We start from the raw sequence: 27,525 nt of genomic DNA, 5'->3' as shown, positions 1-27,525 counted from the left end.
TACCCTCGTAACAGCCAGGGCCAGGTTAGCAGCGAGGAGGGAGTAGAGATGGATTTATGTTGTTTGCCTTCTTCTTGCTCTTGATGATGATGATGATGATGATAAGAAAGTGGCAAGGGGCAGGTGATCATGCTCGAATGGGATATCCCAGATGTCGCAAAGTGAAAGAAACGAGACGGGTGACACAAGGAAAAACGGGAGCACGAGTGGAAGACCATACGTAGTTGCTATACGGTTAAAGCGATATATATCTTCCACGTCGGCGGCCGCAACGAACGTCTCAGATCAAAATCTGTATGCTGGAATGAAGATGGAAAAAGCCAACATCGCCCGACTTGTCTCCAGGACAAAATCATAAAGGTAGATTAAACCAGCGTCTGCTCCCATCAGGCTCCTAGCAAACTTTGTGTTAACAACAGGACCTCTCCACGTACATCTCCATCGTCGCCATGCATACATCAAGAATTTCTGGTGACGTTGCACCTAGACGCAGCATTTCCATGGCGGGCTCCACCACGGATTCGGGCAGCCCTTGTCGTAGTATACGGATCGATAGTTCTGTGGACAGCCCACTAACGGGTTGACGCACTTGTAAGGCTTCCGACCGTCCGCCTGCTGCTGTTGTTGGCAAGTGATGGCGACAACCGAAGAAGTCAATGCCAGCAGAGGAGTGATGATGCCGAAGACAATCATAGTGGGTTGAGTGTGGGAGTAGAAAGCTGAGTCCGTCTTCTGATGTGGAGGACGATTTCGGCAGCCATATTTGTCTCGTGGAGGCGAAGCACTCCTTTATACCAAGAGCTCAGGTCCACCGAGGTGATACTGGCGGTACATCACCTCCCTTATTGGTCAGTGAGGCACACCTCAGACGACGAGCCTCCGCCGTAAGTACCATCTGGTTTCTTTGTTCAGCGTGGTCGGTGAGTCCTGGGAGTGGGCATCAATATGGCATATCGAGACACAAGATGTAGCATCGGGCCAGCCACTGTTCCACGGCCGAGTTTGTGCAATCACGTCGACAGGGACAAACACGTTCTGAACGCTCTCACGATGGGTATTTCAAGCTGCAGATGGGTCAAACGCATCAGTGGCTGACATAAAGCATGGCAAATCGTGTCACACATATCACATGCCAACTTCTCACGCGCACGCGAACTTTCCGTGCGGTCATCGATGCAGCCGCTACGACCAGACTTCTGGACTGACGGAATACTTCTGACTTGCTTTCCTCCCTTATGTGTAGGGGATGCTTACGACCCCTACCCCGTGGGTGGCCTCGGGTAGCCTCCAGTATGGCATCGATGACCCGTCCTGTTGAACATGATACGTGTGACCAGCCATGCCCGGTAGAACCGGACGCTGACATCGAGTCTGCTTGACGTAGCATGGATCCATATCTATGTTGGCAATAGAGATGGTCCTGCAGGCTGTGCCACCGTTTTTGCGACCATGTTGTGATGACCCATCTATCTTGCCCAGGAAACCACCTGGCTCTAGAGAACTTGACACGACACCCCATGATCAACGCATGACATCCAAGGGCCCTTGGTGGTTTCTGACTTCATGTCCAGCGCAGCTTGTGCGACGCCATCTTCGTCGTCTCGTCGGAGGTGCATCCTGTTCAGCGTGCCCAGAATCTCTTGATCTGGAACGTGCTTCTTCTATCTATGGCGGTGCACGCGGCTCGAGTTTGCTTGCAGATCAGGGGAAGCGCCTGGAGATACTCTGATGCTGTGATGGCTGTTATTCGCGGAATCTTCGAGTGTGGCATGTGGAAGGGAATAGGAGATGGACATGACCATGAATTGCCGCAAGGCCCTCGATAGTCAACCGAGAACACAGCTGATACAGAACCAACAGCCTCTTCGGCGATTTGTACTGTGCAGCCATCCATACCAGAACGCCGACGCTGAAACATATTTATGCCCATCCGGGCTTTGCGGCGACTTCCCTTAGGATCCTTGTTTGGTGCTATCACTGATCCCCGCCCAGAATACCGGCAATCCTTAAACATAGATCCAGCACAGTGAGATGCTCATCGCTTCCATCGACCAGCCTCTTATCCGTCTCAGAAAACACGAGCATGATCTTGTTCTTCGCGGCATCACCAGTCACCTCATTCGTCAACACAACCCTCTCGTACAGCTGCGTCACTACCTGGCTTGCCGACCAGCCCTCGGCTACCAGATCCTCCACAGCCTTTGCGATTGGTCCATACGGCGGTGTGCCCCTCCCAGTAGGTGTGACGGCGGTGATGAGTCGATCAATCGTCGAGTGTGGAATGACTCCAGCAATCTCTTCAATACTCGCTACTGTCACAGGCTGAGCCGGCGCTGCATCAACATCCATGGCGTCCTCCTCTTCGTCCTCCTCTACAGTCTTCCTCTTCCTCTTGCCAACCTTCGTATCTGTCGCAGCAGTACTCGTAGCCCCCACGAGTCTCGCGGCACTCTGTAAGAACGTGATGGCCTTTCTCAAGTCCCCTTCACTGCATCTCAACAGCGTCTCCACCACTCCCTCGTCCAACTTGACATTCTCCAGCCGAGCAATATCCTCAATTCTCTTCCCGGCATTCCCTTCATCCAAGCTCTTGAACCGAAACTTGGAACATCTCGACGCAAGAGGATCAATAATCCTCGTGACATAATTGCACACCAAACAGAATCTCGTAATCTTCGAATAAGTTTCCATGGTCCGCCGCAACGCGCTTTGTGCATCCTGTGTCATGGAATCCGCCTCATCCAGGATAATAATCTTATACGGCGGACACGGATACTTCTTTCTATATTCCTCTGCATGGGGAGGATTTGACAGCTGCATTCGCGCAAAGTCTTTGACTTTTTCCCGGACTATGCTGATGCCGCGTTCGTCGGAGGCGTTGAGTTCGAGGACGCGCGATTTGACAAGTTCGGGGCCGTAGAGTTGTTTGGCGAGGGCGAGGACGGTGGAGGTCTTGCCGGTGCCTGGGGGCCCGTAGAAGAGCATGTGGGGGAGGTTGGCAGATTGGAGGGTGCGACGAAGGACGGTGACGGTGTGGTCTTGGGCTGCGATGTCATCGAGGGATCTGGGGCGGCTATTTCCATGTCTGAGTACATTCCCTTGAAGGTGTGTTGAAGGTGTGTAAGGTGTGTAAGGTGTGTAGGATGACATACTACTTCTCGACCCATGGTTGGAGGCGATTGTCGTCTTTGGTCTTGTCATCTTTGATGGAGGAGGAGGCGGCAGCGGCTTTGGCGGCGGCTTGACGCGCTCGAATGTCGAAGAAGGAGTTCATCGTTGCAGAGACTAAGAGAGACAGAGAGGGTGACAGAGGGTGACGGCGGGAAGACTGAGGTGTCGCGCAAGTCGCGTATGAAGCGCGTCGTCGTGGCCTAGTCCCAGAATAGTTGTAGGCAAGAGGCAAGAATAGCCGGGGGGCTCTCGTCGTCCTCTCACAGTCTCACTTCACTTCACTTCACTCACTCACTCTCTTCACTCATTTCGCTCACTCCTTGTCCGCCACCACCACCACCATCGCCGCCGTCTCTCACTCACGTGCACGTACCAGTAGCAGCGAAGTGCTCATGACATGGTCAAGCTATGAATGATGCGCCCTCGTCCTCCGCGGCAGCAGGTCCCTCTCTCCCCTTCGATGAGCAGCAAGCACAAGATGATGATAGTCTCGAAGAGAGGCCACCGCTCACGCCAAAACAGCTGGCAACGCAGCGGAGGAAGAACCGCGAGAATTTCCAGCGGAAGCGCGCCGAACTCCTCGATGACTTGCTCCGCAACCTGGACATCCTCATTTATGCCGAGCTGAGCACAATCTACTACATGGAGTAATTTCTCCCATCCATGCCTCTCTTGCAAAGCTGACCATCAATCCAGCTGCCGCTTCCTCCTGTTCTTCCTCAGATCGGCAGTCCACTTCTACTTCCTGACCCCCAAACCAGCCATCTTCCCTCCTTTGCCAGATGACCGTCCATTTGTCGGCTACATCGTCGGCATGAACCTGCTATGTATTCTCTTGCACGTTCTCTTCGCTGCCCCATCGGCAGGAGAAGCTACGAGAGGTTATCTGCACGGAGGTCTGGCTATGGACTTCATCGGCCAAAAAGGACCTTCCAGCAAAATTCATCTGCTGTTGTTGGACTTTCTCGTGCTTGCCCTTCAGCTTCTTCACTTGTCGGCTCATCTGTTGCGCCAAAAATTGAGACTGAGCCTTCTTGTAGACGACACTGTGGCCGCTGTTGCCTCGGACATAGCGACTCCGTCGTCTACTGCACAGACAGTGGAGGATGAGGAACGAGGTGTTCGACGATCAGCAGAGGAAGCGCGTGGGGATGAGATTGAGATGCAGACGTTGAATAGCGCAGGAGTGGAAGTCGCATCTGCAGTTCACGACGAAGATGAACAGACCCGGTTAGAAGCTTTTCGCCAACCCGCACGGACGGAAGCGCACATATTTGATGCTTTCAATTCGGGACAAATGGTTATTGCGGATCTGAGCCCTGTTCAGACTGTCAAGGAGCAGATTATAATGATCCGCGTGAGCAAAACGGATCCTGAAGTCAGCAGTGCCAACGAGCGAGCTATGCGACATCGACAGATGAGGCAGAGGCTGACCCAAAGACTGTGGCAGCGGTTGCAGATGTAAACCGTATGCGGGTTGGTGGAGAGCATTTTACAGGCGGCTGGAAAGTGTAAGAGTGATCAACCGGATATTCTGAGCCGGAAGCCAGACCTCGGATCCAGAGCGACTTCTCGGGCATTCTCGATGGGGAACGCAACTTCTCTAAACAATGGCCAAGCGCAGTCAGGATGCCCACAAAGCAGCGATTCGGCCTCCCACTGACGTGGTGGTTGCACAAGGGTATTACGGTCGACGTATCGTAGAGTTCAAAGCTGCACTGTCTAGTTCCAGTCTCGACACAATATGTCCATCCGTCGTTTCTGGGAGCATTCGAATGAATGAATTAGCGCTGCGAGATTGTTCCTTGTCACGAAGGGTCACAGCTGCCCAGGAACCGAATATCTCCACAGCAAGTCATGACCGGTCCCTGTCGTACCTTTGCCATCACCTCGCTCATACAACTCCCGAGTCCGCTATTGCGAATGTAAGCGGGAGAGCCAGATAAGAGCTTCGCCGCACAATAGCCACAAGTTTCTGAGCACTCCTGCTAGCTAGTTAGAGCTTGGAAGATCGACTATGGTGCATCAGCCACACGGTACTTGTGGTGAGCTTCCATTTCGTCATCTCCACTGTTCTACCTACACGACCATGACCGAAAAAGCCGAAACGATTCACGCCGACCGAGCTCAATTTGAAGCAAATGATGCCGCCGCTGCTAGACCACGATTTTGAGTCCCATCAGCACATTCGTCTGACCTGGAACGTGACTCCATCTCCTGCTCGGTCACCATGGCGCATGCCTTTGTATTTGTCGCCGCAGGTTCAATAATCGCATGCGTGGTAAGATATCTCGGCCCAGCATCCATCAGCGGCTGGACCATTCAAGGACCACTTCCCATACATAGATAGGTAGGTATGCGACAATAGCAAGAGTTTGATAGGTCGGGTATAAGGGATGGACCGCCGTGGCCAAGCTGCACGGGCCCACGCAGGGCTTATTGTATCTATTGTTGAGGTGAGGCCCGCTGGCTTCCCGCTTCGTGAGCCATTGTTGACCGACAATAAGGTACCTGCTTTACAATACCTTACTCAGAGGAAAGGCTGAGCTTCCATTGAAATTCGATCATGCCTTCCCCTTCTTCTTTTCAATTGTACACCACGTTCTTGATATTGCACCGAACCTCGAAACCACAACCCTTTTTTGGACCCATCCTCTCGACATAACACACCGCAAATACCGTGCTCCTTGGATTCATATCATCATCATCATCATCATCATCATCATCATCATCATCATCATCATCATGGCCGACAAAGGTGCAAGATCCAGGAACAAGTATAGCGTACGTAAAAGCAACCCACCGCTCGCCCGAGCTTCGTCCATACTTGCAACTAACAGTCTCCAGACCGCAAGCGACAAGCTGAACCTAGCAGCTGCCGGATTTGGCACTCGATCACAGAAAAAGGCCAACGAATTGAGGCGACGCGCTCGCAAGAGGACGATGATGGCATCTGCGGCTTCCCCCCAGCGCCCCGGATACTATCAATTGTCAGCGTGGCTCGCATGCACGCACTCGAGTTTTGCAAACTACACCGCGATCTCGCGCTTCCCCTACGTTCCAGGCCCGCCAGCTTCGTCCTGCTCGAGGCCAGCGTGCAAGTCAAGTGTGCAGGGACGAAGGAACAAAACGTGCGACTGTGCCATTCGAGCCGCGTTTGTGAGTGTAGGCATTGATCCGAAGAAGGAGAGACTTCGATGGCATCCGGATCGATTTGCAGGTGTCGTAGGTGAAAGCAGAAGGGGCGAGTTCCAGGAGGCTGCAAGAGAGATTTTCGTTGTTTTGGGAGGCATGTGTTGAACGGATAGAGACCAAGGCGGGGGGGATGGAAGATTTGCTCTTTATAACTCGGCTGTAGACAAGTCGGCTGTAGACCACGCCGTCGAAGGCGGAGGCAGAGGAGCAAAAAGAAATGATGAAATTACTGAGACTCATCGACTCATTGTGCGGTATTACCTATCTCTGTTGGCGTCGAAATTGAAGTCTTGCGGGTAGAGAAGGCACGGATAGCAGAAACTGGAAGGATGATGTATACCTAGTAGTGGAATGCAAAATGAGAGGACGCACGGCGATAGAGACGATGCCTTGAAGGACCAAGTACAATAGATGAACCAAGAGCGAGCGCATGCCGCATGTACTATATAGATATTTTCTGGCCTCTCCTCAATAAGCTATTATGTAACTATGCTATCTAGGTGAGAGAAGAGGCACTTCAATCTCTTAGTACTATTCCAGAAGAGCGCGGTGTTCACTTAAAAATGTCCTCTTCACAACTCGGCTATAGACCACGGCGTCGAAGGTGGAGGCAGAGGAACGAAAAGCAAAGATGGGGTTTTTGAGACTGATCGACTTAACAACTCATTACATGGTACTGTCTCTGTTAGCGTCGAAATGGACGTCTTGCGGATTCGGCACCTGTCAAGGCGGCTGAGGTTGAACAAGTGATGAGATTCATGGTATGTACAACACTGAGTAGTAAGATGAGACCACCAACGCCATGCTTCGTGCATTATCATCTAGCATCCCTGGCCATGGAACTGAGCTTCTGTATGTCGCTGTACACCACACCTGCGTGTTTTCTGTTCACTGGTTCCTCGAGACTTCTATAGCTCCTTCTTTTCCCTCTCCTTCATGCCAAACCCTGGACCTCTTCCCTTCTCGTCCTTCCCTACCGCTTCAGGCCCCCCAATCATCTCAAATCCCGTATGGAACAACCACCTCGTCGCTTTCTCGACCGGCTCATCAAAAATGTATGGCAACGCAGGCACAAACCCCAGGCCCAGGCCAATAGGGCCCCAAGTCCTCAACTTCACATTCTTCACATTCTTCATCGCCCTCCCCGAATATCTCACAATGGAATGAATGGTAAAAGCCGGCAGACCCATACTGGCCACACTCTGGAACACCGCACGTTCTGCCATGACAGCTCTGTAATCTTCAATCGCAGGCACGACTTTCCCACCCGGCCGCGCCGCTACTGCAGAAATCTCCTCTTCGGTAGTGGGGTTTCGAATGGCTTGGTTGTGTTTATACGCCTTAGCACCTTCATACGACACATCTCCAATCAAGTACGCCCAACTCACACCGTAGGCGCCCTTTATGAGCCACGGGTGTGCGACAGGGCGGAAGGACTCTCCAATGTCGGATGTGTAGGCTACGTAGCGATGGGCGGAGAGCATGATGGTTCGTAAGCGGGATGCGTAGGCTGCATAGCGGACGGAGGAGTCTGTAGTTTCGGGGGCGTCGGGAGATGTGACAATGTCCCAGAGACGTTCCTCGCTGTTGAGGACATCTTGGAGGTCTTTGGGGAGGGGCTTGCGTGGGAGAGGTTGTTTGGAGAAGTCGGGACGTGGTTCGTTGCGTTCGTGGGGCACGCTTGAGAGGTGTTCGCTGTCGCTGTTGTCCTTGACCATTTTCAGGGTGGCTGTTCCACACTAAGGATCTACTGGAAGTGATTTTTCTTTTGGTACGGTATAGAGAAGAAGTGGAAGTGGAAGTGCAAGCAGAGTTCAGTAGCAGTCCCTACATCTAGCAGACTCAGCCTGGAAGTGTGACGTGCTTCTCTCTACCGAGCTCTCACTCTCGGCTCCTCCCGCGCGGAAAGAGCTGCAACGACAGCGACGTCGAAAGAAGCGAAGCGCCGTTGCACCCCCGAGCCCATTCATCCATCAACCCGCCCGACGACATCTTCCACCGCCCCATACACCACCACACTACTCTCTCTCACATCAACATGGTCGTCTACTACGAAATCCTCGGCCAAAAGGTCGGATCGCACATTGTAAGCACTCCACCGCTGGCGACATCCACTTGCGCCCGGCCATCCTGCCATGAGCAACGAAACCCACTAACAGGATACGCACACGAATCTCCAGCTCTCCATCGGCGTCCTCACCACCCTCTTCGTCGGAACATGGTCCATGACAGGCGGCAAGAAGATTGCCAACGCAAACCAAGGACCTCCGATCAACGCCGCCAGTAAAGACGAGGAGAACTTCATACAGTATGTCTTCTTCCCCTCAATGCTCGGATCTGGGAATCGGCGGTGGAGAATCAGAAACTGGAATCAGAAGAAGGAGGAGAAAGATGGGTTGGAAAGAACGGGGAAAGCTAATCATATATTCTTGCATAGAAAGTTTTTGGAACAAGAAGAGAAGAATTCGAAGAATGCGAAGCACTAGGAGGGGATTGGATTGCGAGGAGGCAGCTTGGCGTGGAGAGGATAGCGAAGAGGATGAGAAGATGGTGAGGAAGAGGGACGGAGTGTGACATGAGTGAGAAGCGACATGGCACAAGAGGAAAGAGAGAAGAGGGGGTAGAGGAGATGCGGAGCGGAAAGGAAGGCTGGTATGTATAGATTGTATACAAGAACAGTGCAGCCCTCCTGTCCAATTCAGCGGCCGTTTTGGCTCGTCTCCTTTTGGTGCTTTCCTGCGAGCTACATGTATGGCGCACACTGAGCAGCGTCGTCATTCGTCTTTGGGTACTCATCCACAGATGAGCCGAACGCGCGCATAGAATGTTCAGGATCAAAAACCAGAATAGATTCCGCTCAGCGAGTAAGAAGAAAAAACACTTGAAATCCAGCGCAATATGCAGTGAGGTATCTCGAAACTAACTGACAATGACATATTCGCCATACACACCCAGACCTAAGAAAGCGGTCGCAAATGCATTCAGTTCGCCACGCATCCATCCATACATGCCTTACATGCCATATCCATGCAGCGATTTAGAAGTTTTCCCGCTATGCAATGCAATGTAGCAAATCGCCATATCAAACTCTTTTGTCCTGCTCAAATCAAATCTCCGATCTCTGGACAATGATGTGTTGCTCTCTCGTCTTTGTTGTCGTTGCTCTTTTTGGTTCTGTTTCCTCACTCTAGAATCTGAGGATGGCTTCTCACTCACGTCGACCCAATGGCAGATGGCGATGTTCTTTCAATGCACCATCTCCTCTGCTTCTGCTTCTCCTTCACATTCTTCTCTTCCCCACAAACCCTGTGTGACCGAATCTCTCGTCCAGTTTCAGGTTCATTTCTACTCCCGTCCTGTTGTCCTAAAAAGCATTCATTGACGCGTCGCCATACTGGTGTTGGTCACCACACACCCTGCCAATAATCTTCACTGCCACCATCGCCACCAGCTCTTGATTACAATTACGACTACAGTATTGGTGATGGAGCTATTCGCGTTGCAACACTGCTGTATCCGTTTCTATCCTCCTAGAATAGCCCCCACTTCTTCTTTCCACCGCTGGCGAGATCCCGACTCTTCGGCGGAGCACTACTCATCGGTATGCCCGGATCGCCGCTCGCCGCAGCTCTGATAATCGCCAAACGTTGTTTCGCAGTGTCGCTGCCGTGGTCTGCAGCTTGCACGTACCAGACATTAGCTTGGAGCGTGTCGCGACGGCAGCCGATGCCCATTTCTGTAAAGTAGCCGACGGCGTATTGCGCTTTGGCCCATCCTATGCAGAGCACCAAACAGTCAGTATGAATCGTAGCAAAGGGCGAGAGGAAAGTCACGTCATGCGCGTACCTGTCTCCGCAGCCATTTTCGCCCATGCGTAGGCTTCAGCCTCATCTCGTTCGAGGACGGGTTCTGCGCCGACCATATACCATGCACAGAGAGCCATCATGCCTTCCACATGCCCGCGCGACGCAGCTCCATTGTAAAAGTGCACACTGAGTGCCGCGTCTCTCGGCAAGCCATGCAGTCCATTCTCATACGCCTGGCCCAGTAAGAAATTGGCTTGTACGTGACCTAATTCGGCAGCGTGGGTGATGAGTTGGGCCGCATACGCCTCGTCCTTGAAGATGTCGTCCCCATTTCCACTCAGATATAGCAGTCCGAGCTCAAAAGGTCCGGCATTGTATTGGAGGTCGGCACTTTCCGAGGCGCGCTTCAACCACTTGACACCCTCTCGAAACACATTCCTAATCCTGAAATCAAGGCCCATATCTCCTCTGACTTGCGCAAGTCCGAGTCGTGTTGCAGCCCCGGGATGATTCTTCGAGGCACTGGCTTTGTAAAACTGTACAGCCTTGGGATATGACTTGGCACAACCCCAGCCAAACTCGTAGCACAAGGCTGCACGATACCCTGCCTCTGCATGTCCGTGTTTTGACGCGGCAACAAAAAGTGGGAACGCCTTATCGTAGTCGGATTTGCCTTTGTTAAAGAGTCCACTGAAGTACCCGTCTGCCAAATAATATTGTGCAAATGGGTACGCTCGATCTGACAGTCGTTGTAAGATGTGCTTGGCTTCATTCGTCAACTCAGCCGGATCCAAGCCATCTTCTGGCGTCGCATCACGAGCGGCATTCACCATAAAGATGGCAAACTCATACTGTACCGCAGCATCATGAGTCTTCTTGACGTTTGCTCGATACATGTCGAGAGTCTTCTTGGCATCAAGTAGGCTCGCTGCGCTGCCCACCACTGATTGTAGGCCGGCATTGTTGAGTTGACCATTGGGAGCGACCTGCTGGTTATAGGGCACGTTCGCTAGCAATTCTACATAGCTTTGCGGCCTGGGGAGCGGCGAGCGTCTACGGTTCGAGAGTTCGCGACCACTTCGTGCCGGTGATGCAGAATCGGAATCATGTGCGCTCAATGGCGATAGGGTTCGCCCTCGATCGCCATGAAGCGTATATGCCGTGTTCAGTGTATATGCTGATAGTGGTCGCGACGGGCCGGTTCGTGGTACTCCGAGCCCTCCCGAGCCAGGCAATGAATTGGACGAGCGGTGTTTGCGTTCGCCTGACGATCCGGATCCTGTGGAGTGTGTAGTCGCGTGCGACGCTCGATTGTCCGACTTCTTCGAAATGTCCGAGAATGCATGATATTGCAAGCCAGGACTGTCCAATGTATTCGCTCCCTCGCCATCTTCGCCTTCTTCCTCGATCCGATTTGGGTCAAATGACCCGGAAGACCTTCGATGTTGGCCCGACTCGCCATTGGGGGTCTTCGGTGCTGGTCGGACGGGTATCGACGTAACACTTGCCGTATAGCCAGAATCAGGCGTTGCAGTACCTCTCGACCCACTTCGCTCGTCATCGCTCATGTGTATCGACGCTCGCTCGCCATCACTATGAGCCATCTGGCCCGGACTGATATGGATTGGGCTTGCTGGTGCATGTTGTATGCGCACTTCTGGGCCGTTCCCATGATCGACCTGTAGACTGGAAGCTAGTCCCTTGCTCTTCACAGACAACGAGTCTCGAGGCGGTGATGTTTCGATCGTGCTGCCCGACAAGTATCGATTGTGCGAGTATTCGCCGCTGGTCGGCGTTCCAATTCTGAATTCTCCTTCTTGATCGCCTGTCAACTGTCCATCCTGGGGCTCCCATTGCAGGCTCTTCGGTGAGCCGGCTCGCCGAGGTAGTTCACGATCGTATGCGGTGTCTGTTTCCGCCATAGCGGGGCTGTGATGTAGTGATATATTCCAGATTCCTTGTCGTCGCCGTGGTCAAGGTAGTGATCTGTCTCGCGTTCCTGTCGTTGGTACCAGTATCTCTCCTGTCGCCCAGTAGTCCTAGGACTGGCGCAGAAATGCAGAAATGAAGGAGTCGGAGCTAGTAGACGGTCAAGAAAGACTGGTGGAGATGGAGTGCGCAGGGTCCGCCGACGCGGGCGTGCAGTGGGACTAGAAGCAAAGTAGAAGTGGCGCGGTGTGGACTACCTTCTAGACAGGTGGTACTAGTAAGAATCGGGATGCGTTTCAAGAGAGCTGCCGTGCTCGATCGATGGGATGAGGTGTTGGTGGAAGAAGTCTGTTTGATGCACGAGACGGCAGCTGCTACTAGAGACACTACAAGCGCCTTAAACGTAATCAATGGTTCGCGGCCGACTTCCTTTGTGGCATGTGTCAGCCATGACATCGACACGCCCAAGTGATACGATTACGAATCGCTTGTCTTCTTTATGGTGTCGAGGAATGACAAGAGCTGCCAACGACGGCCAAGACAAGGCTGTTCCGTGAGGTGACGGACGGGACCCCAACTCACCAGACTCGCTTCCAAGATATGCCACTCCCCGATGTGCCGTCGGTGTGCACCTTTTGCAGACCAGCAGCAGATGACAATGGGGAGGTACGGTATCGAGGAAAAAGGACGACGCGGCGACTACTGCGCCGCAGCCGTCAAAGGCGATGGGAGGCACGCAACAGACTCGCGTACTCGTGTAGACCCGGAATCTCGGTGGTCCGGCAAGGAATGACGAACTTATGGGTACAACATTGCCGTATGCTACAGCACTCCGAATACCAGTGTATGGTTCGTGGCTAGAGAGCGGATGGCAGTGTCTTTCTCCTTGCCTTCCTTGGGTGTGCTCTCTCTCTCGAATGGGAAGGGCCACATGATGACGGCGTTCCCTCGGGCTCTGTACCTGGCCGATCATGGTAGCGGGAAGGGGGAAGGCTGTGCTGTGTGATGAGGTGCGCGCCTAAACAATCGACTCGCGCGCGGCCCCGTTCGATCGTCCTCGCTCGTCTCTATGCGTGCTCAGGTACGGAGCTTGTCACCAGGTGAAGTTAACTCCGCGAAAATAGTAGGCAGGCAAGAAGACGCCATCTTACACTAAACTGTCGATGCAAGGCTTGCTTCCCCCTGCTGTGTGACAAGGAGGCTAGCTACATACATACTTCCATGCACTCCTTGGCCTTGTCCGGCTGCGGGCGTTGCAGCTGACAGCGAAATCGTGCGCGCATCTTGTACACCTTGGATCACCTCAACACAAAGACAGCCGTTTTCCTGACAGACGCCCTGTGAGGCGGACATGGAGTTTGGTGTCATCATCCGACACAGTCTTCACTACCGTATCAGATATGTAACCTGGAACAAAGTGCAATACTGGGCAGTGGGCAAGGAGATTGGCATGCAGCTCCTAATGTGACATGGTCGAGCGAATGACAAGGCTCGATGATGACACAGGCTCGGAGGAGCGGACGGACTATGTATTGGCGCCTCCGCAATGGCCAAGAAGATCGGAGATGGAGGATTCGCTTGGAAGACTTGTTCGGGCTGTTGCTGCTGCTGTTGTGAGGCATAAGGCCGTGTTGTTGTGATCCCTGGATGGCAGGAGGCCAAGGCCGAGTCAGGCCGAGGGCCAAGGCCGAGGGTAGTAAATCTCTAACAGGCAGGAAATCTCTGTACAGAGATTGTATAGAGATTAATAGAAAATTATTATAATAGTATTAGTAGTATAATAGTATTAATAGTATAAATAGATGCAGACACTGCCTTAAAGAGGCAGTAGTTAAACAGATTGTATATATTCAATTATACCCTTTTGCTCTATACCTTCTAAGTTTCAATAGGTTATAAGCCCGGATCAAAACTTTCTTTAAAGTAATAGCAATTATTCAGACTCCCTAATTACTCTACTAATAGTTCCCTTAAAAGGATATAGTATACTATTGTTAGGAGAATCTAGAGAACCTATAGAGGTTGTAGTAAACAATATTACTATATAACTACTACCTAATTACCTACCTACTAGGATATTAATATTACTCTCCCCTTCTACCCTTTCCCCCTTCCCTTCTATTATTATATCTTTAAAGACAGAGAAGACTAATAGAATCCTTACCAAAACTATACTATTCGAGCTATAGAAGAATATCCTTATTAGTACCCTAGCTAATAAGGCAGTTCTTAGTTATGTCTTTTATAATTTTGAATAGGAGGATGCAAAGGTTAGGCTAATACTACTAGAGATAAGTATAATAGCTACTTAGGAGGAGAGGAATATTATAAATACAATATACAAAACCAATCTTGCTGCTTTTATAAAGGGAGATTATATTACTAGAGGAATTATTATAGAAAGATTAGCTACTAATCTTAGGCTAAACTTTAGAAGCCTAGATAAGATAGCTAAGGAGCTGTATAATATAGTAGTAGCTACCTTTAGACCAATTATTACTATTAATATCTATAATACCCTAGGATAGATTAGGAATATTAAGTTATTAGGGAGTAATACCTTGAAATACTATAATAAATTTAACTACTAGCTCTAGACCTATTAACGAGCTATAGAATAGTACTTCTAGGCTAATTCTATAGAGGATACTAATACTAGAGCTATAGTTACAAATAGGACTAATATATCTATTAGGCACCTAGCTAGTAATATTATATTAGGACTACTGTTGATCAAAATGCTCTTTTATAACGGTGTTAGCTCCTATAAATAGCTTAGGAGTTAGCGGTATATACACCCGCCTAAGAATTATTCTTTAGAAGAATTGATTATATTATTAAGGAATAAGAAACCTCTAGTATATTAGAGATAGGTAATAGTTATAGGAGGAGCACCTGTAATAGAGGATCCTAATACCAAATATACCCTTTATACCTATAGCTACCTTAATAGGAGATACTATACTAAGTACCCTAAACTAGCCCCTAAGGATTAGAAGAAGAAGAAGGACAAGTCAAAGAAGGTAGCTAAGGTAGAAAAGGGGTCTAAGGTAGAAGGAGTAGTTAAGGTAGAAAAGCCTAATAGTAAAAGCTCTAATTCTGATTCTAACTCTAATTAACTAGTTGCCTGTAGTAGTATATTAATATACTTAGTAGTAGCAGCTGTAAGGAAGACTATTATTAGGTTAACCTATATATAGGATACTAGTATATTATTTACGTTTATTAATAACATTAGGTACTTCTATACCTTCAAGGCAATAGAGGAACTAGCTTCTTTCTACTAGGCTATTAGGACTAGTACTATTAACTACTATAGAGAGGTTGTTATATACCTTAAACATAAAGGCAAGAAGACTAAGATCCGTATTTAGAATACCCTATACTTACCTAAGTCCGATTGTAACCTTATCTTAGTAGAACAGATCTATAAATCTACTAGTATCTACCTTAATAGGCTATTATATAGGCTTATAAGGGAAGGAAAGCAGGTTAGATTAGTTACCCTAATTAATAGAGTCCTAATCCTATACAACTCCCTAATACTCAAGCCTAAGAAGTTAATTAATATAATTGCTATACTAGTAGTAAGATAGGAAAGGCTAACTAGCACTCTCTAGTATAAGAGGCTTAGCTATATTAGTAAATCAATCCTTAAGCAAACTAAGAAGGCACTCCCTAGACTCGAGCTACTTAATACCTTAGAACTTACCTATTGCTATACCTACAAACTGTTAAAGTTATAAAGGATTGTCTTAAGGATACTAAGGACAAGGCCCCTTAAGGTACTAGATAAAGTCTATATTAATCTCTCTAGGAAAATTAGTCTACTAGATCTCTATAAGCACTAATATATTATAATTACTACTTATACAAAGACAAGAAGATATTAGCCTATCTTCCTTATTAATAAAGGAGATACTGCGGCTAAGCTTACTTAATAGTTAAAGTATATCTAGAACAGGTATAAGAAGCAACCTACCCTATAGTTCTCTAATAGAGGAGGGGAGTTCTAGAACAAAGCCCTCTAGGAATAGGCAGTATAAGAGGGTATAAGATAGTATTTCTCTACCCTAGGGACTACTAAGTAGAATAGAACTGCTAAGGTAGCTAATAAGGTTATTTTCTCTAAAGCAAGGGCTATTATTATTACCTTAGGAATTCCTATTAAGCTATAGTACTTTATAATTAGGCTAAGTAGCTAGATTACTAATAGGTTAGTTAACCTTGCTATTAGGGAGATCCCTCTCTAAGTTTTCTATAGGGATCTAGACCTTAGTAACCTATTAATTAACTTGACTAAGATTAGGAAGTTTGGATATAAGGCCTACAAGTATAATAACAAACTCCTATCTAGCTAGAAATTTGCCCTAAGGGCTTAGATTTACTAGTATATTAGGTTCTAGGAGGACTTATCCTCTAACTACCTTCTCTAGAGAGGTTACTTTAACAAGATAGGTTAAAGGTAGATCTATAAAGTTAAGTTCTCTCCTTATATCTAGTTTGATAAGTATACAACTTTTGGTTCTATACTTTTATTACTATCTATTAAGATTCCTTCAGTTTAGGAGGAGCTCTTATAATAGGAGAACTTTTAGGAATATATAACTAATACTAGTATTCAGTCTGGAATCCCTACCCTATTTCCCTATTCCTCTTAGGAGCCTAGAACTAGTACCCTATTACCCTACTCTTATTAGGAAACCTAAGGGGAGAATTATCCCTATTCCTCTTAGGAGCCTAGAACTGGATTTACCCTATTGCTCTACTCTTACTAGGAACCTGACTATTAACCTTAAGAGGAGAATTATCTATCCTAAGGGGAGCCTTATTAACTATAACCAAAACCCTAGAAAATAATAGTAGTTATGAAAGTCTAATATCAAACCCTAAACTAGGATAGTAGCAGACTTGCCTAATTACTCCAAAACTCCTAAGAACTATAACTATAGGCGCAAAACCTAATATTACCCCCTATCTACTAAGAGCTAGATCTAAATAGCTCTAAGGAGGAGAGGAGATTTAGGTTTAATAAGGAAGATTAGGTCAATATACTCCCTAAGGAAGGTAACTCTATAATTACCCTCTATATCCCTAAGGTACTAGCTAGTTCTAAGAGAAAGAGGACTAATAATAACAGCCCTACTAGAAAAATACAGAAACTGGTTGCTATAGTAAGACTTATAACCCTATCCTATATCAAAAGATTAGTTAAAGACAATAAGAAAATAACTAAGATAGCTAAGGATCCTACTACTATTAAGGAAGCACTAAGTAGGCCTAATACAAAGATATAGGAGGAAGCTATTATTAAGGAATAGAACTCCCTTATTAACTTAGGATATATTAAGCTCCGCCTAATCCAAGATATACTAGAAGGCCGGATACTATTAATAGGAAAATAGGTCTTTATAATCAAGAGACTTCCTAATAGGACAATTAAGAAATATAAGGCTAGGTAGACGGCAAGAGGCTTTACCTAAAAGAAGGGAGAAGACTTCCTTAAAACCTTTGCTCCTACTCTAAGGGCAGCAATAAGTAGAGTTCTCCTTGCCCTCTAAGCTAACTACTAATAGAAGAGAATCCAGATTAATATAGAGATAGCTTTCCTAAATCTACTATTAGATATTAATCTTTATATTAGACTACCTAAGATAGCCTACCTCTTTATTAAGGACCTAGAAAAGTATTTAATTAAGATTAAGAAAGGACTCTATAGACTTAAGCAAGCAGTAGCTCTCTAGTACTATATAGTTAGAGATACACTTACTAAGATAGGCTTTAAGAGATTATTAAGTAATGTATGCCTATTCTTTAAGAAAGATACCTTAGTCCTAATTTATATTAATAACTTCTAGGTATTTAGGAAGACAAAAAAGGCTATTTACTCCTTTATTAAAGGAATAAAGAAGGAATACAATATTAAGATAGTTAAGACTAGCTTGTTCCTTAGGCTCTAAGTTAAAACAGACAAGTATAGCAATATCTCTATTAACTAGACCTACTATATAAAGGAGAAGCTTAAAGGTTATTAGATAGAGAATTACAAAAGTATTAAATACCTACTTATTTAAATAATAGACCTACTAGAAGGAGAATATACTAAGGAAGATTTTGCCCTTTTTAATAGGTATATTAGGGAGCTTTAGTACCTTACTAACTAAACAAGACTAGATATTGCTTATACTACTAACTATTTTGCTAGATTCTTGTCAAACCTAGGACTAGCCTATTTAGCTATAGTAAGGTATATCTAGAAGTATATCTCTAGTACTATTAACAAAGGCCTAGTATACAAGAAGAACAAAAGTAGAGTTATACCTATCTAGGCATTCTTAGATACAGACTTTGTAGGGGACCTATCTACTACTAAGTTAATATTAGGACTATTGATTTAAATAGCTAAGTTATCTATTGTCTAAAGATCAGTACTCTAGAAAGAGATTATCCTATTAAGTACTGAAGTAGAATATCTTGTATTAACAGAGGTAACTAGAGAAGTTAACTAGCTTAGGAATCTTCTTAATAAAATCAGTATCTTTATAGGTACCTCCTACTAGAGTATTAATATAAGAGTAGACAACTAGTTAGCTATTACCCTTATAAGGGATTATATTAACTCAAAGAGGTCTAGATATATTAACCTTAGGAACTACTACTATAGGGAATAATTAGCTAAAGGATATATTACTATAGAATACATTAGGACAGATAAACAACTTGCTAATAGTCTAACTAAAGTAAAAACTCTAAACTCTATTCTCTGATCTACCTACTAGATAGGGATCTAATTGAATCTCTTAACTAACTATCTCAAAACTTTTAGAACCTACTTAACTAACTCACTTTCACTCTTACTATTAACTATTACTTCTTGCTAGTACCTTTGCTAGTACCCTTACTAGCACCCTTGCTAGTACCCTTTCCCTTACTAGTACTCTTGCTAGTACCTTTACTAGTATTACTATAGCTAGAACCCTTACTATTGTTATTACTATCCTTATTAGAGCTATAGGACTTAGAGTATTAAGATCCTAGACTAAACCCCTAACCCTGCTCTACTCTCTTAATATACTAAGTAGCTACTATAGTAAGATAATTAGCAATTGCCTAGGCTCCCTCTAGAGTGTTTTAATTAATACTATCCTTAAAAGGGATCTTAAGGGAGGAACTACCTAAGCTAGAGGCAGCTTTCTTAGCTCTCTTTAATAGACTACCTTTCTTGGAGACTAGTCTATAAATAATAGTATAGGAACTGAATAAGCACTTACTAAAGTAGTTATAGAAACTACAATTTATATAGGCATTCTTAAAGAATCCTTTGTCCTTAGATAATATATACCTAACAAAAGGACTATTGCCCTTTTAGTATCGCTTATAGGCTATATCTTTGCTATTAATAACTCTGTTCCTAGAAATCTGACTAAGAAGTACTAAGAGGTAATTAACATTTAACTTAGCAGAAAAGTTATATATCTTGTTGTTATCTCTTAGGGTAATAGTATCAAAGATATCCTTATTTAAGAGAGAAATAGTTTCTTTAGTTCTAAACTAAGGAGGAAGATCCCTAGTTTAGCTAGCTATATAGATAGTAAGGATATACTATTAGATCTTCTTAAGCTTAGGCCTATTAATCTTGACCTAGTTGTCTTTAGACAGCTTAATCAGAAAGGTAAGAGCTATATTAGCTAATAGAGTATTAGGCTACTAAGTTAGGTTATTAGTTAGTGCTCTGTTATTACTACTATTACTACTACTAGAGCTACCTCTAAATATAGTTAGGGTAGGTATAGGGGATTAAGTAGCTATAATATAGCTAAGAACCTTTAATATAGAGGTTGTTTAGATATTGATATAGGAAGTTTAGTTTGAAATAAAGAATAAAAGAGAGAGGAGGGTATTAAATACCCTAGGGAATATATTGTAGGGTATATAAATAAGGTATTATAATATAAGTAAATAATACATTAGGTAAATGTATTAGGAAAGTAACAAAGGCTAACAAAGCTACTAAAGTAAAGTCTTTAAAGTAAGGCTTTAATAAGCAATAAAGGACCTAAGGATAGAGGCCTGTTAAAGACCTATTAAAGAAGAGTCAAAGGAATTAGACTAACTAATTAGAGATAGTAGTTATATTCTAAGGTAATTAATTACAGGCTATTATAAAGGACAATTATTATATTAGATAATACTTAGATTAAAGGGGAGTGTTATAATCCCTAGATAGTAGGAGGCTAAGGCCGAGTTAGGCCGAGGGCTAAGGCCGAGGGTAGTAAATCTCTAATAGGTAGGAAATCTCTATATAGAGATTATATAGAGATTAATAGAAAATCATTATAATAGTATTAGTAGTATAATAGTATTGATAGTATAAATAGATACAGACACTGCCTTAAAGAGGCAGTAGTTAAACAGATTGTACACATTCAATTACACCCTTTTGCTCCATACCTTCCAAGTTACAATACGTGTGTCGCCCTCTTTGCGTCGCAAGATCACGAGAAGCGAGCCGTAACAGAGTGGCCCGGATCGAATTCGGGTCCGCGATATACACAGAGTGCATGAGCACATGCTTGCAGCACCAGTGCATACAGGTACATGATACATTTAGTCATACCTCCCTCCTAGTAGGTAGAGGTAGACTCTGGTAGAGGGAGAACCGCTTGAGCTCCACGCGTGACGGACGGGCGTGTACGTACGCCTTTGGTATTAATAGTTAACGCTGCTCACGTGTCTTGTTATAGAGGTCTCGGGACTGTCGGCAGCTAGGCTGGTGCTGGACAACCAGAGGGCATAGGGGCAGCAACAAGGTTGTCGCAGAGATGCCAGAGAGAGATCGTCGACCAGGATCTCAACGATACATGATGTATGTACCTACCGACCTCCGAAACACCCTGTATTCCCAACTGTCCGGCCCTACCGTTGTGATCCCACTGCCACTGTGCACAATTCACATTGTTGTTCTTCACTCGTGCTGCACAACTGCCTCCTGCAATCGCTATGCAGAGCTTGATATTTTCCCCTTTCTTGCGGGTGCGAATGGTAGCTCCCGCATGTCGATCCTTCGCGCGGCCGCTTTGCGCCCGCTTTGCGCAGGCGTTAGAAGGCGAGAGCTCGGTGTTGCAAATAGAAACAATTGCCACTACACTCCCGTCCGCAGGTGTGTGTGTATGTGTGTGCCAGCCGTGCCTTTAGCGATTTATTAGTCTTTCGCTTCTAGCGGCTCAGGGGCGGCCGTCTCTTTGGCCTTCTTACCTGGTAGTCTGCGGACAAATCATCAGCTGCGTCGCTGAGCGTCGACGTGGGCATCCTTGCACTGTTTCTTCGTGTCTCTTCCCAGGCAACCACCGGTCACGTCAAGGCCCAGCGACCGACCAGCAACACTTGTTTGGAGGCAGCTGTTTGTGTTGCCATTGTCATTCGTTAGGTAGTGCAGTCGTGTAGGCTGCGCAACTGACTCTCGTTTCGTCCCAACAGGATTGGCACCTTCCATCTGCCGCCACTTCGTTCTCGATTCGCCTTTGCTGTGGTCAGCATACAGACACAGCTGCCGGCCAGTACACTATAGCATCCACACGAATTGCCATAGACCGACGCCCACACCGACGCAGACACTCCGCCAGCCGCGCCAGGCCGCTGCCGAGAAGATCATTGTCTCACGGATTATAGAAGTGGGAGCGAGGAGTGCGGCGGGGAGAGACACCGACTGGAATGCGCGGCTAGGCCAACATGTCGTCAAACGCCAGACCAGACTCCTCTCGTAGGAGAGATTCCTCAAGCCGTCCGAACACCGCTCATCGTTCTTCTGGCTCTCGGCAACGGAGGACATCTACGGGTCCGGAGGAACGCGATCACGCCGCTTTTCGCAATTCGACTACACATCGCACACGTCGAACGAGCAGTGCGCGGCGTGACAGAGCCGTCGAGGACTTGAATAGCCATCATAGGCAACGAAGGCGGAGTTCGGTACACAGGCCATCAGCAGGTATGCCGACCGAAGTGTACAGCGGGAAACCTCAAAAGAGTGATGGTTATGGGCCTCAGGTGCGCGTGAACAACATTCCGCCTTCGCCCTACTCTCCACAGCACGATGCTCGCGATCCCATGATTGACGCAGGCGCGGCCACCAGGCGAGATGAGCTCAACCGCAAAAAGAGTCTGGTCAGGCCGGAGAGGCGACGCATGGATCCCGATGATCCCGATTACTACTATCGCAAGCGAGTACAACAGTCGCATATGAACATCATGCCATCTACCACCGGCCGCGATCCACAGCTAGAGGCAGACATTGTGACTCTGAGTTCAGACCCTTCGGTGAAGGTTGCGGGCGAGGAGAGGTTTCCTCTCAACGAAAAGGACGGTCTCAAGCGTGGCAGGTCGGGGAAAAGTGCGAGTACACGCGCCCCGAACAAGCTATCTCGTAATTTGTCCAAAAAAGAGCGAGAGCGCGAGGAGAAACAAGAGCGAAAGCAGAAGATTCAACAAGCCAGTGGTACTCCCACGTTGTGGGGCACGTACTGTCATATGATCACATTTTGGGCTCCCAATGTGATGCTGCGATGCTTTGGCAAAAAGGCAAAAGATGCTCAACGAGCATGGCGTGAGAAGATTGGGCTGATATCCATTATTCTCCTCATCATGGCGTTTGTCGGCTACCTGACATTCGGATTCACTGCCACAGTGTGTCCATCCGGGGGACCTTTGCGATTGCGTATCAACAAAGTCGGCCCTGGCTACATGATCTTCCACGGCAAAGCCTATGATCTCACAAGAAGTCAACATCCTCTTGCCAGAGGCATTGCAGCTGGCAGCAACGTTCTGTTCGACGCGGATCCGCCTGGAGCTGGTATGGATGGCAGTTTCATGTTCCAGAATGTAAATGGTGCTTGTAAAGGGCTCATCACGACCGCGCCAAACTCAGACGTGACGACGGATGGTGATGGAAACCTCGCTTGGTATTTCCCGTGCAATATGTTCAAGCAGGATGGAAGTTCCAGTCCGAATACTTCCATTCCTTACTACCTGGGCTATGCTTGTCACACGTCGCGGAGCGCGAGAGACGCATTCTATGGCTTGCGCTCTTCCGGGGACGTTTACTTCAATTGGGACGACGTGCGGAATGCCTCAAGGAACCTCATGGTGTACTCTGGAGATGTCCTTGATTTAGACCTTCTGAGATGGTTCAACACAACTCAGGTATCGTACCCAACCAAATTCGACCAGATTCGCGAAAATTCTGCTATCCGTGGCAAGGATGTGACGCTCGCATTCGCCTCGGGAGAGAACAAGCAGCTGGCAGAGTGCTTTCAAGACATCATCAAGGTGGGCTCGATCGATACCGAAACTGTGGGATGCATCGCTTCCAAGGTCGTGCTCTATGTGTCTCTGATATTTATCCTCGGAATCGTCATCGCCAAGTTCTTCATGGCGTTGTTGTTCGAGTGGTTCCTGAGCAAGAAGTATGCTGCTGCCAAGACCAGCATGAGCAAGAATAAAAAAGCGCGACAGGAACAGATCGAAGAGTGGTCTGATGACATCTACAGACAGCCTCCGAAGATAACAGGCCCAGCCTCGACCAGTGGGACAGACCGATCGAGCAAGCGGGCGAGCTTCTTGCCTACTACTTCTCGTTTCACGAGTCCATACGCCATCGATAGAGGCAACCGGAAAAGCATTGCTCCTCCGACTACAATGGTGACCTCGAGTTCGAATAATCGATTGACTCCGGGTAATGCCGCGTCCATCTACGGCCACACGAACCGGTCCGAAGGTACATTGCCATTATACCCCGGCTTAGAAGGCCAATCGGAAAGCCATGCCAGCTTGATGGAGTCTCATAACTATGGATCTTCCGCGCAGCGATACAGCAGTGTCATGCAGGGCGAAGTGGAAACACGTGGGCCCCAGGGCTTCATCCACGAAGCGGTGGTACCGCAACCACCTCCAGATTGGCAGCCATATGGTTTTCCGCTTGCGCACACGATTTGTCTGGTGACAGCATACTCTGAAGGTCCCGAGGGCATTCGCACCACACTCGACAGTGTTGCCACGACCGACTATCCCAACAGTCACAAGCTCATCTACGTGGTGTGCGACGGCCTGATCCAGGGAAAAGGGGAATCGATGTCGACACCCGATGCTTGTATCAGTATGATGAAGGATCACTCTATCCCTCCGGACGAGGTGCAGCCCTACTCGTATGTCGCCGTGGCCTCGGGCAGCAAGCGACATAACATGGCTAAGGTATACTGCGGCTTTTACGATTATGGTGCAGACAGCACGATTCCTCTCGAGCGTCAACAACGCGTGCCCATGATTGTGATTGTCAAGTGTGGCACTCCAGAAGAAGCTAGCACTTCGAAGCCGGGAAACAGAGGCAAGCGTGATTCTCAAATCATTCTCATGTCGTTTTTGCAAAAAATCATGTTTGACGAGCGCATGACGGAGCTCGAATACGACATGTTCAATGGCATCTGGAAGCTCACAGGCATTTCGCCCGACTTTTACGAAATTGTGCTCATGGTTGATGCCGACACGAAAGTGTTCCCGGATTCGATCACGCACATGGTGTCTGCCATGGTGAAGGATCCAGAAATCATGGGACTGTGCGGGGAGACGAAAATCGCCAACAAACGAGCATCCTGGGTCTCTATGATTCAAGTGTTTGAGTACTTCATCTCCCATCATCAAGCCAAAGCGTTTGAGTCTGTGTTTGGTGGTGTGACCTGTCTGCCCGGCTGTTTCTGCATGTACCGCATCAAGGCGCCCAAGGGTGGCAAGAACTACTGGGTACCCATTCTGGCCAACCCTGACATCGTGGAGCATTATTCGGAGAATGTGGTGGATACGTTGCACAAGAAGAACTTGTTGCTACTCGGAGAAGATCGTTATCTTTCGACCTTGATGTTGAAGACTTTTCCCAAGAGAAAACAAATGTTCATCCCACAAGCCGTGTGTAAGACTACCGTGCCGGACACGTTCAAGGTCCTGCTGTCGCAACGACGAAGATGGATCAACTCCACCATACACAACCTCATGGAGCTGGTACTCGTTCGCGATTTGTGTGGCACGTTCTGCTTTTCGATGCAGTTTGTGGTCTTTATTGAATTGATGGGCACGCTGGTATTGCCGGCTGCGATCAGTTTTACCATATACGTCCGTAAGTATCCGACGGCACTTCTCACGTCCTGCGAGCAGATTCGGGCAGAGCGTATCACTAACTTCTTCCTTAGTCGCACTCGCCATCAAGGCGGCAATCACTCATACTGCAGCTCCCACGATCCCTCTGGTCCTTCTCGCCCTCATTTTGGGTCTGCCTGGTGTGCTCATTGTCATTACCGCGCACCGCGTGTCCTACGTGGTCTGGATGTTGATCTATCTTCTCTCTCTTCCCATCTGGAATATGGTGTTACCCACGTATGCATTCTGGCATTTCGATGACTTTAGCTGGGGTGATACGCGTCAAGCGGCGGGTGAGCAAAAGGGGTCGGGCAAAGGTGGGCATGATGAGGAAGGAGAATTCGACTCGAGTAAGATTGTGATGAAGCATTGGCATGTGTATGAACAAGAGAGGCGACTTCGAGGGCCAGCGGGCATGGAGGGTACACCGCAGACTCCGTATGGAAATGGGACACAGGGGAGTCCGAGCATGGCCAGTCATCATCAGACGTATCCCGGGCATGAGAGGAGGATTAGTAGTCTGATGATATGATGTCAGCATCGGAGAGAGAAAGAGAAAGAGAGAGAGAGAGAGAGAGAAATCCCATCAGAGGAAAAGATATGAGAGGCATGAACACAGCAGCAAGTCTTGGCAGTGACTGCAGCGGCACCACAGCACGAATCCCGATTCTGGAGTGACGAGTAATGAGGAAGACGGGAAGAAGAAAACCTAGAAGAGAAGGAGAAAAGAAGAAAAGAAGAAAAGGAGAAAAGGAGAAAAGAAGAAAAGAAGAGAGAGCGAGAGACCCATGTGGCTCGACATGGACAGTGATCATCATTCATCTAACGTTTTTCCGTATTTACCATACACATCTTTCAAATGGTTCATTCAATTGGAATGAGCTTCTACTCTTTTTCGTTTTCTTTGCGCCTTGGCAAATGTCAGGTGTGTGAAGTATTATATACCTAGGTACCTACCTTAAGGTATACTTGATGTTTGTTTTGGGAGAGGATCCTTACCTGAGGTGCACATGTACAGGTCGATAGCAGGGGTTGGTGGAGTACCTATATTTACCAGAGAGAAATGGCAAGAGCTACCTACCTCCTACCAGCCTCCAGGTACTCTAATTGAATATAAAATCTTTAACAATAGGCGAGCTCGCGAATTCCGGATTGAGCATAATACAACTAGACGGTACCCGGCGAGTCAGCGATAGTGCGATGGGATCAATACAACTACCAAGGAATGGGCAAGTGAGGTGAGAGGTGAGGTATGTACTTCATGAAATGCGCCAGGCCAGTTTTACGATGTTCGAGAAATTTGGGACGAAAGCGAGAAACGACGCTCTTGCGAGGTAAATCGGGAATCATGGCATCGGCATGGGGGAATGCGGTGACGAGGTGTTTTCGGAGACGATCGAATTCGGAATATCTATAAAATCACCATGGACCGAAATCGTCAGTTTATGAGGAGTGTGGGTGGGGATGATGTGTAAAAGACAGATATATGTAGCCAGTATCCATTCATTCGTTCATCAGCAGCGAGGAAGAGGGGGAGAGAGAGAGGGAGAGAGAAATACCTACCGTTTATTGAGCGGCATATCGCCACCCTGAAGGGTACTCACAGTGAGATGCCAAACCACGTAAGCGCCGATCCCGCTTGGGCCAGACACGACAGAGTAGTCATCAATAGTCACAGACTGTGCCCAGCAGGACAAGGCCTGCTCGTCATCATCCTTCGAGTGGTCTTCGAGGATGATGGCGGCGGGTCTTGTCGGTTGTTGTTGTTGGAGAGAATGAGAGCTCACCGAGCTGGCTGTCCTCCGGTGGCGATTCGTCGTCCAGAATGGGGGTGCATCAGTGACATCCGATGAGCTTTTTGGCTGAGAATCTGCGCCGGGTTGCCTTTGCCGCTTGGCTGCAGGTGAATGCTGGTTATGGTCCTCCGCTGCTTCCACCTCTGCCACTTCCTCCTCCTCCTCCTCCTCCTCCTCCTTCCCCTCTCCGCCGCCACCGCCACCGCCGCGGTCGTCGTCGTCAAGCGTACCTGTAGTGGCGACGGCGGCCGAATGCAGCGGCGGCGGGTCTTCCCCTCTCAACGAAGGCTCTGCTGCATGGTCGTCGTGCTCGTGAAGGCGGGTCCCCATGCGATTGAGAAAGGTAGTCACCTAGGTACCAGGTAGGTAGCATTCGGCGGGGAAGCAGCAGCAGCAGCAGCAGCTCCAACAGCGGGCAGCTCAGTAGTCTGCCGCACCACAGGACGAGC

General features: G+C 47.8%; 9 protein-coding genes across 9 annotated transcripts; 4 read left to right on the top strand and 5 right to left on the bottom strand.

Moving 5' to 3' along the window:
* Positions 1-694: 694 nt before the first annotated feature.
* SEPMUDRAFT_150897 (uncharacterized protein) lies at positions 695-1,656 on the bottom strand. The gene has a single exon (XM_016906462.1). It carries the CDS (start codon positions 1,517-1,519, stop codon positions 1,085-1,087), a length of 435 nt encoding a protein of 144 aa, XP_016759091.1. The 5' UTR covers positions 1,520-1,656; the 3' UTR covers positions 695-1,084.
* SEPMUDRAFT_135193 (P-loop containing nucleoside triphosphate hydrolase protein) lies at positions 1,655-3,274 on the bottom strand (the record flags this gene model as incomplete). The annotated part of the gene is made up of 2 exons (XM_016902688.1): positions 1,655-3,073; positions 3,153-3,274. 2 exons carry the CDS (start codon positions 3,272-3,274, stop codon positions 1,975-1,977), a joined length of 1,221 nt encoding a protein of 406 aa, XP_016759090.1. The 3' UTR covers positions 1,655-1,974.
* A 223-nt stretch (positions 3,275-3,497) lies between these two features.
* Positions 3,498-5,565, top strand: SEPMUDRAFT_150896 (DUF1746-domain-containing protein). Its single transcript, XM_016906461.1, has 2 exons — positions 3,498-3,818; positions 3,868-5,565. The coding sequence occupies exons 1-2, from the start codon at positions 3,580-3,582 to the stop codon at positions 4,634-4,636; spliced, it is 1,008 nt and encodes a 335-aa protein (XP_016759089.1). The 5' UTR covers positions 3,498-3,579; the 3' UTR covers positions 4,637-5,565.
* Positions 5,566-6,117: 552 nt separating this feature from the next.
* Positions 6,118-6,471, top strand: SEPMUDRAFT_49891 (uncharacterized protein; the record flags this gene model as incomplete). The annotated part of the gene is made up of 1 exon (XM_016909138.1): positions 6,118-6,471. The coding sequence occupies one exon, from the start codon at positions 6,118-6,120 to the stop codon at positions 6,469-6,471; it is 354 nt and encodes a 117-aa protein (XP_016759088.1).
* Positions 6,472-7,064: 593 nt separating this feature from the next.
* On the bottom strand, positions 7,065-8,130 carry SEPMUDRAFT_150895 (uncharacterized protein). The gene has a single exon (XM_016906460.1). The coding sequence runs from the start codon at positions 8,082-8,084 to the stop codon at positions 7,275-7,277; it is 810 nt and encodes a 269-aa protein (XP_016759087.1). The 5' UTR covers positions 8,085-8,130; the 3' UTR covers positions 7,065-7,274.
* Positions 8,131-8,329: 199 nt separating this feature from the next.
* Positions 8,330-9,238, top strand: SEPMUDRAFT_150894 (uncharacterized protein). Its single transcript, XM_016906459.1, has 3 exons — positions 8,330-8,452; positions 8,547-8,674; positions 8,804-9,238. The coding sequence occupies exons 1-3, from the start codon at positions 8,405-8,407 to the stop codon at positions 8,850-8,852; spliced, it is 225 nt and encodes a 74-aa protein (XP_016759086.1). The 5' UTR covers positions 8,330-8,404; the 3' UTR covers positions 8,853-9,238.
* Positions 9,239-9,896: 658 nt separating this feature from the next.
* On the bottom strand, positions 9,897-11,740 carry SEPMUDRAFT_49196 (HCP-like protein; the record flags this gene model as incomplete). Its single annotated transcript, XM_016909099.1, has 2 exons — positions 9,897-10,102; positions 10,213-11,740. 2 exons carry the CDS (start codon positions 11,738-11,740, stop codon positions 9,897-9,899), a joined length of 1,734 nt encoding a protein of 577 aa, XP_016759085.1.
* A 10,465-nt stretch (positions 11,741-22,205) lies between these two features.
* On the top strand, positions 22,206-25,812 carry SEPMUDRAFT_49366 (glycosyltransferase family 2 protein; the record flags this gene model as incomplete). Its single annotated transcript, XM_016909109.1, has 2 exons — positions 22,206-25,260; positions 25,334-25,812. The coding sequence occupies 2 exons, from the start codon at positions 22,206-22,208 to the stop codon at positions 25,810-25,812; spliced, it is 3,534 nt and encodes a 1,177-aa protein (XP_016759084.1).
* Positions 25,813-26,383: 571 nt separating this feature from the next.
* SEPMUDRAFT_48501 (Phox-like protein) lies at positions 26,384-27,406 on the bottom strand (the record flags this gene model as incomplete). Its single annotated transcript, XM_016909071.1, has 3 exons — positions 26,384-26,447; positions 26,539-26,691; positions 26,844-27,406. The coding sequence occupies 3 exons, from the start codon at positions 27,404-27,406 to the stop codon at positions 26,384-26,386; spliced, it is 780 nt and encodes a 259-aa protein (XP_016759083.1).
* Between the last annotated feature and the right edge of the window lie 119 nt (positions 27,407-27,525).

This window comes from Sphaerulina musiva (assembly GCF_000320565.1).
Source record: "Sphaerulina musiva SO2202 unplaced genomic scaffold SEPMUscaffold_8, whole genome shotgun sequence".
Lineage (NCBI taxonomy): Eukaryota > Fungi > Ascomycota > Dothideomycetes > Mycosphaerellales > Mycosphaerellaceae > Sphaerulina > Sphaerulina musiva.
Note: the sequence above shows the minus strand (reverse complement) of the source record. Positions and strands in the feature narration are given on the sequence as shown.

Bases quoted from the DNA above. Each gene is read 5' to 3' on its own strand.
- SEPMUDRAFT_150897 (XM_016906462.1), bottom strand. From the start codon at position 1,519: ATGGGGTGTCGTGTCAAGTTCTCTAGAGCCAGGTGGTTTCCTGGGCAA.
- SEPMUDRAFT_150896 (XM_016906461.1), top strand. From the start codon at position 3,580: ATGAATGATGCGCCCTCGTCCTCCGCGGCAGCAGGTCCCTCTCTCCCC. The intron at 3,819-3,867 runs GTAATTTCTCCC...CCATCAATCCAG, and splicing joins AGCACAATCTACTACATGGA to CTGCCGCTTCCTCCTGTTCT.
- SEPMUDRAFT_150895 (XM_016906460.1), bottom strand. From the start codon at position 8,084: ATGGTCAAGGACAACAGCGACAGCGAACACCTCTCAAGCGTGCCCCAC.
- SEPMUDRAFT_150894 (XM_016906459.1), top strand. From the start codon at position 8,405: ATGGTCGTCTACTACGAAATCCTCGGCCAAAAGGTCGGATCGCACATT. The intron at 8,453-8,546 runs GTAAGCACTCCA...ACGAATCTCCAG, and splicing joins AAAAGGTCGGATCGCACATT to CTCTCCATCGGCGTCCTCAC. The intron at 8,675-8,803 runs GTATGTCTTCTT...ATTCTTGCATAG, and splicing joins GACGAGGAGAACTTCATACA to AAAGTTTTTGGAACAAGAAG.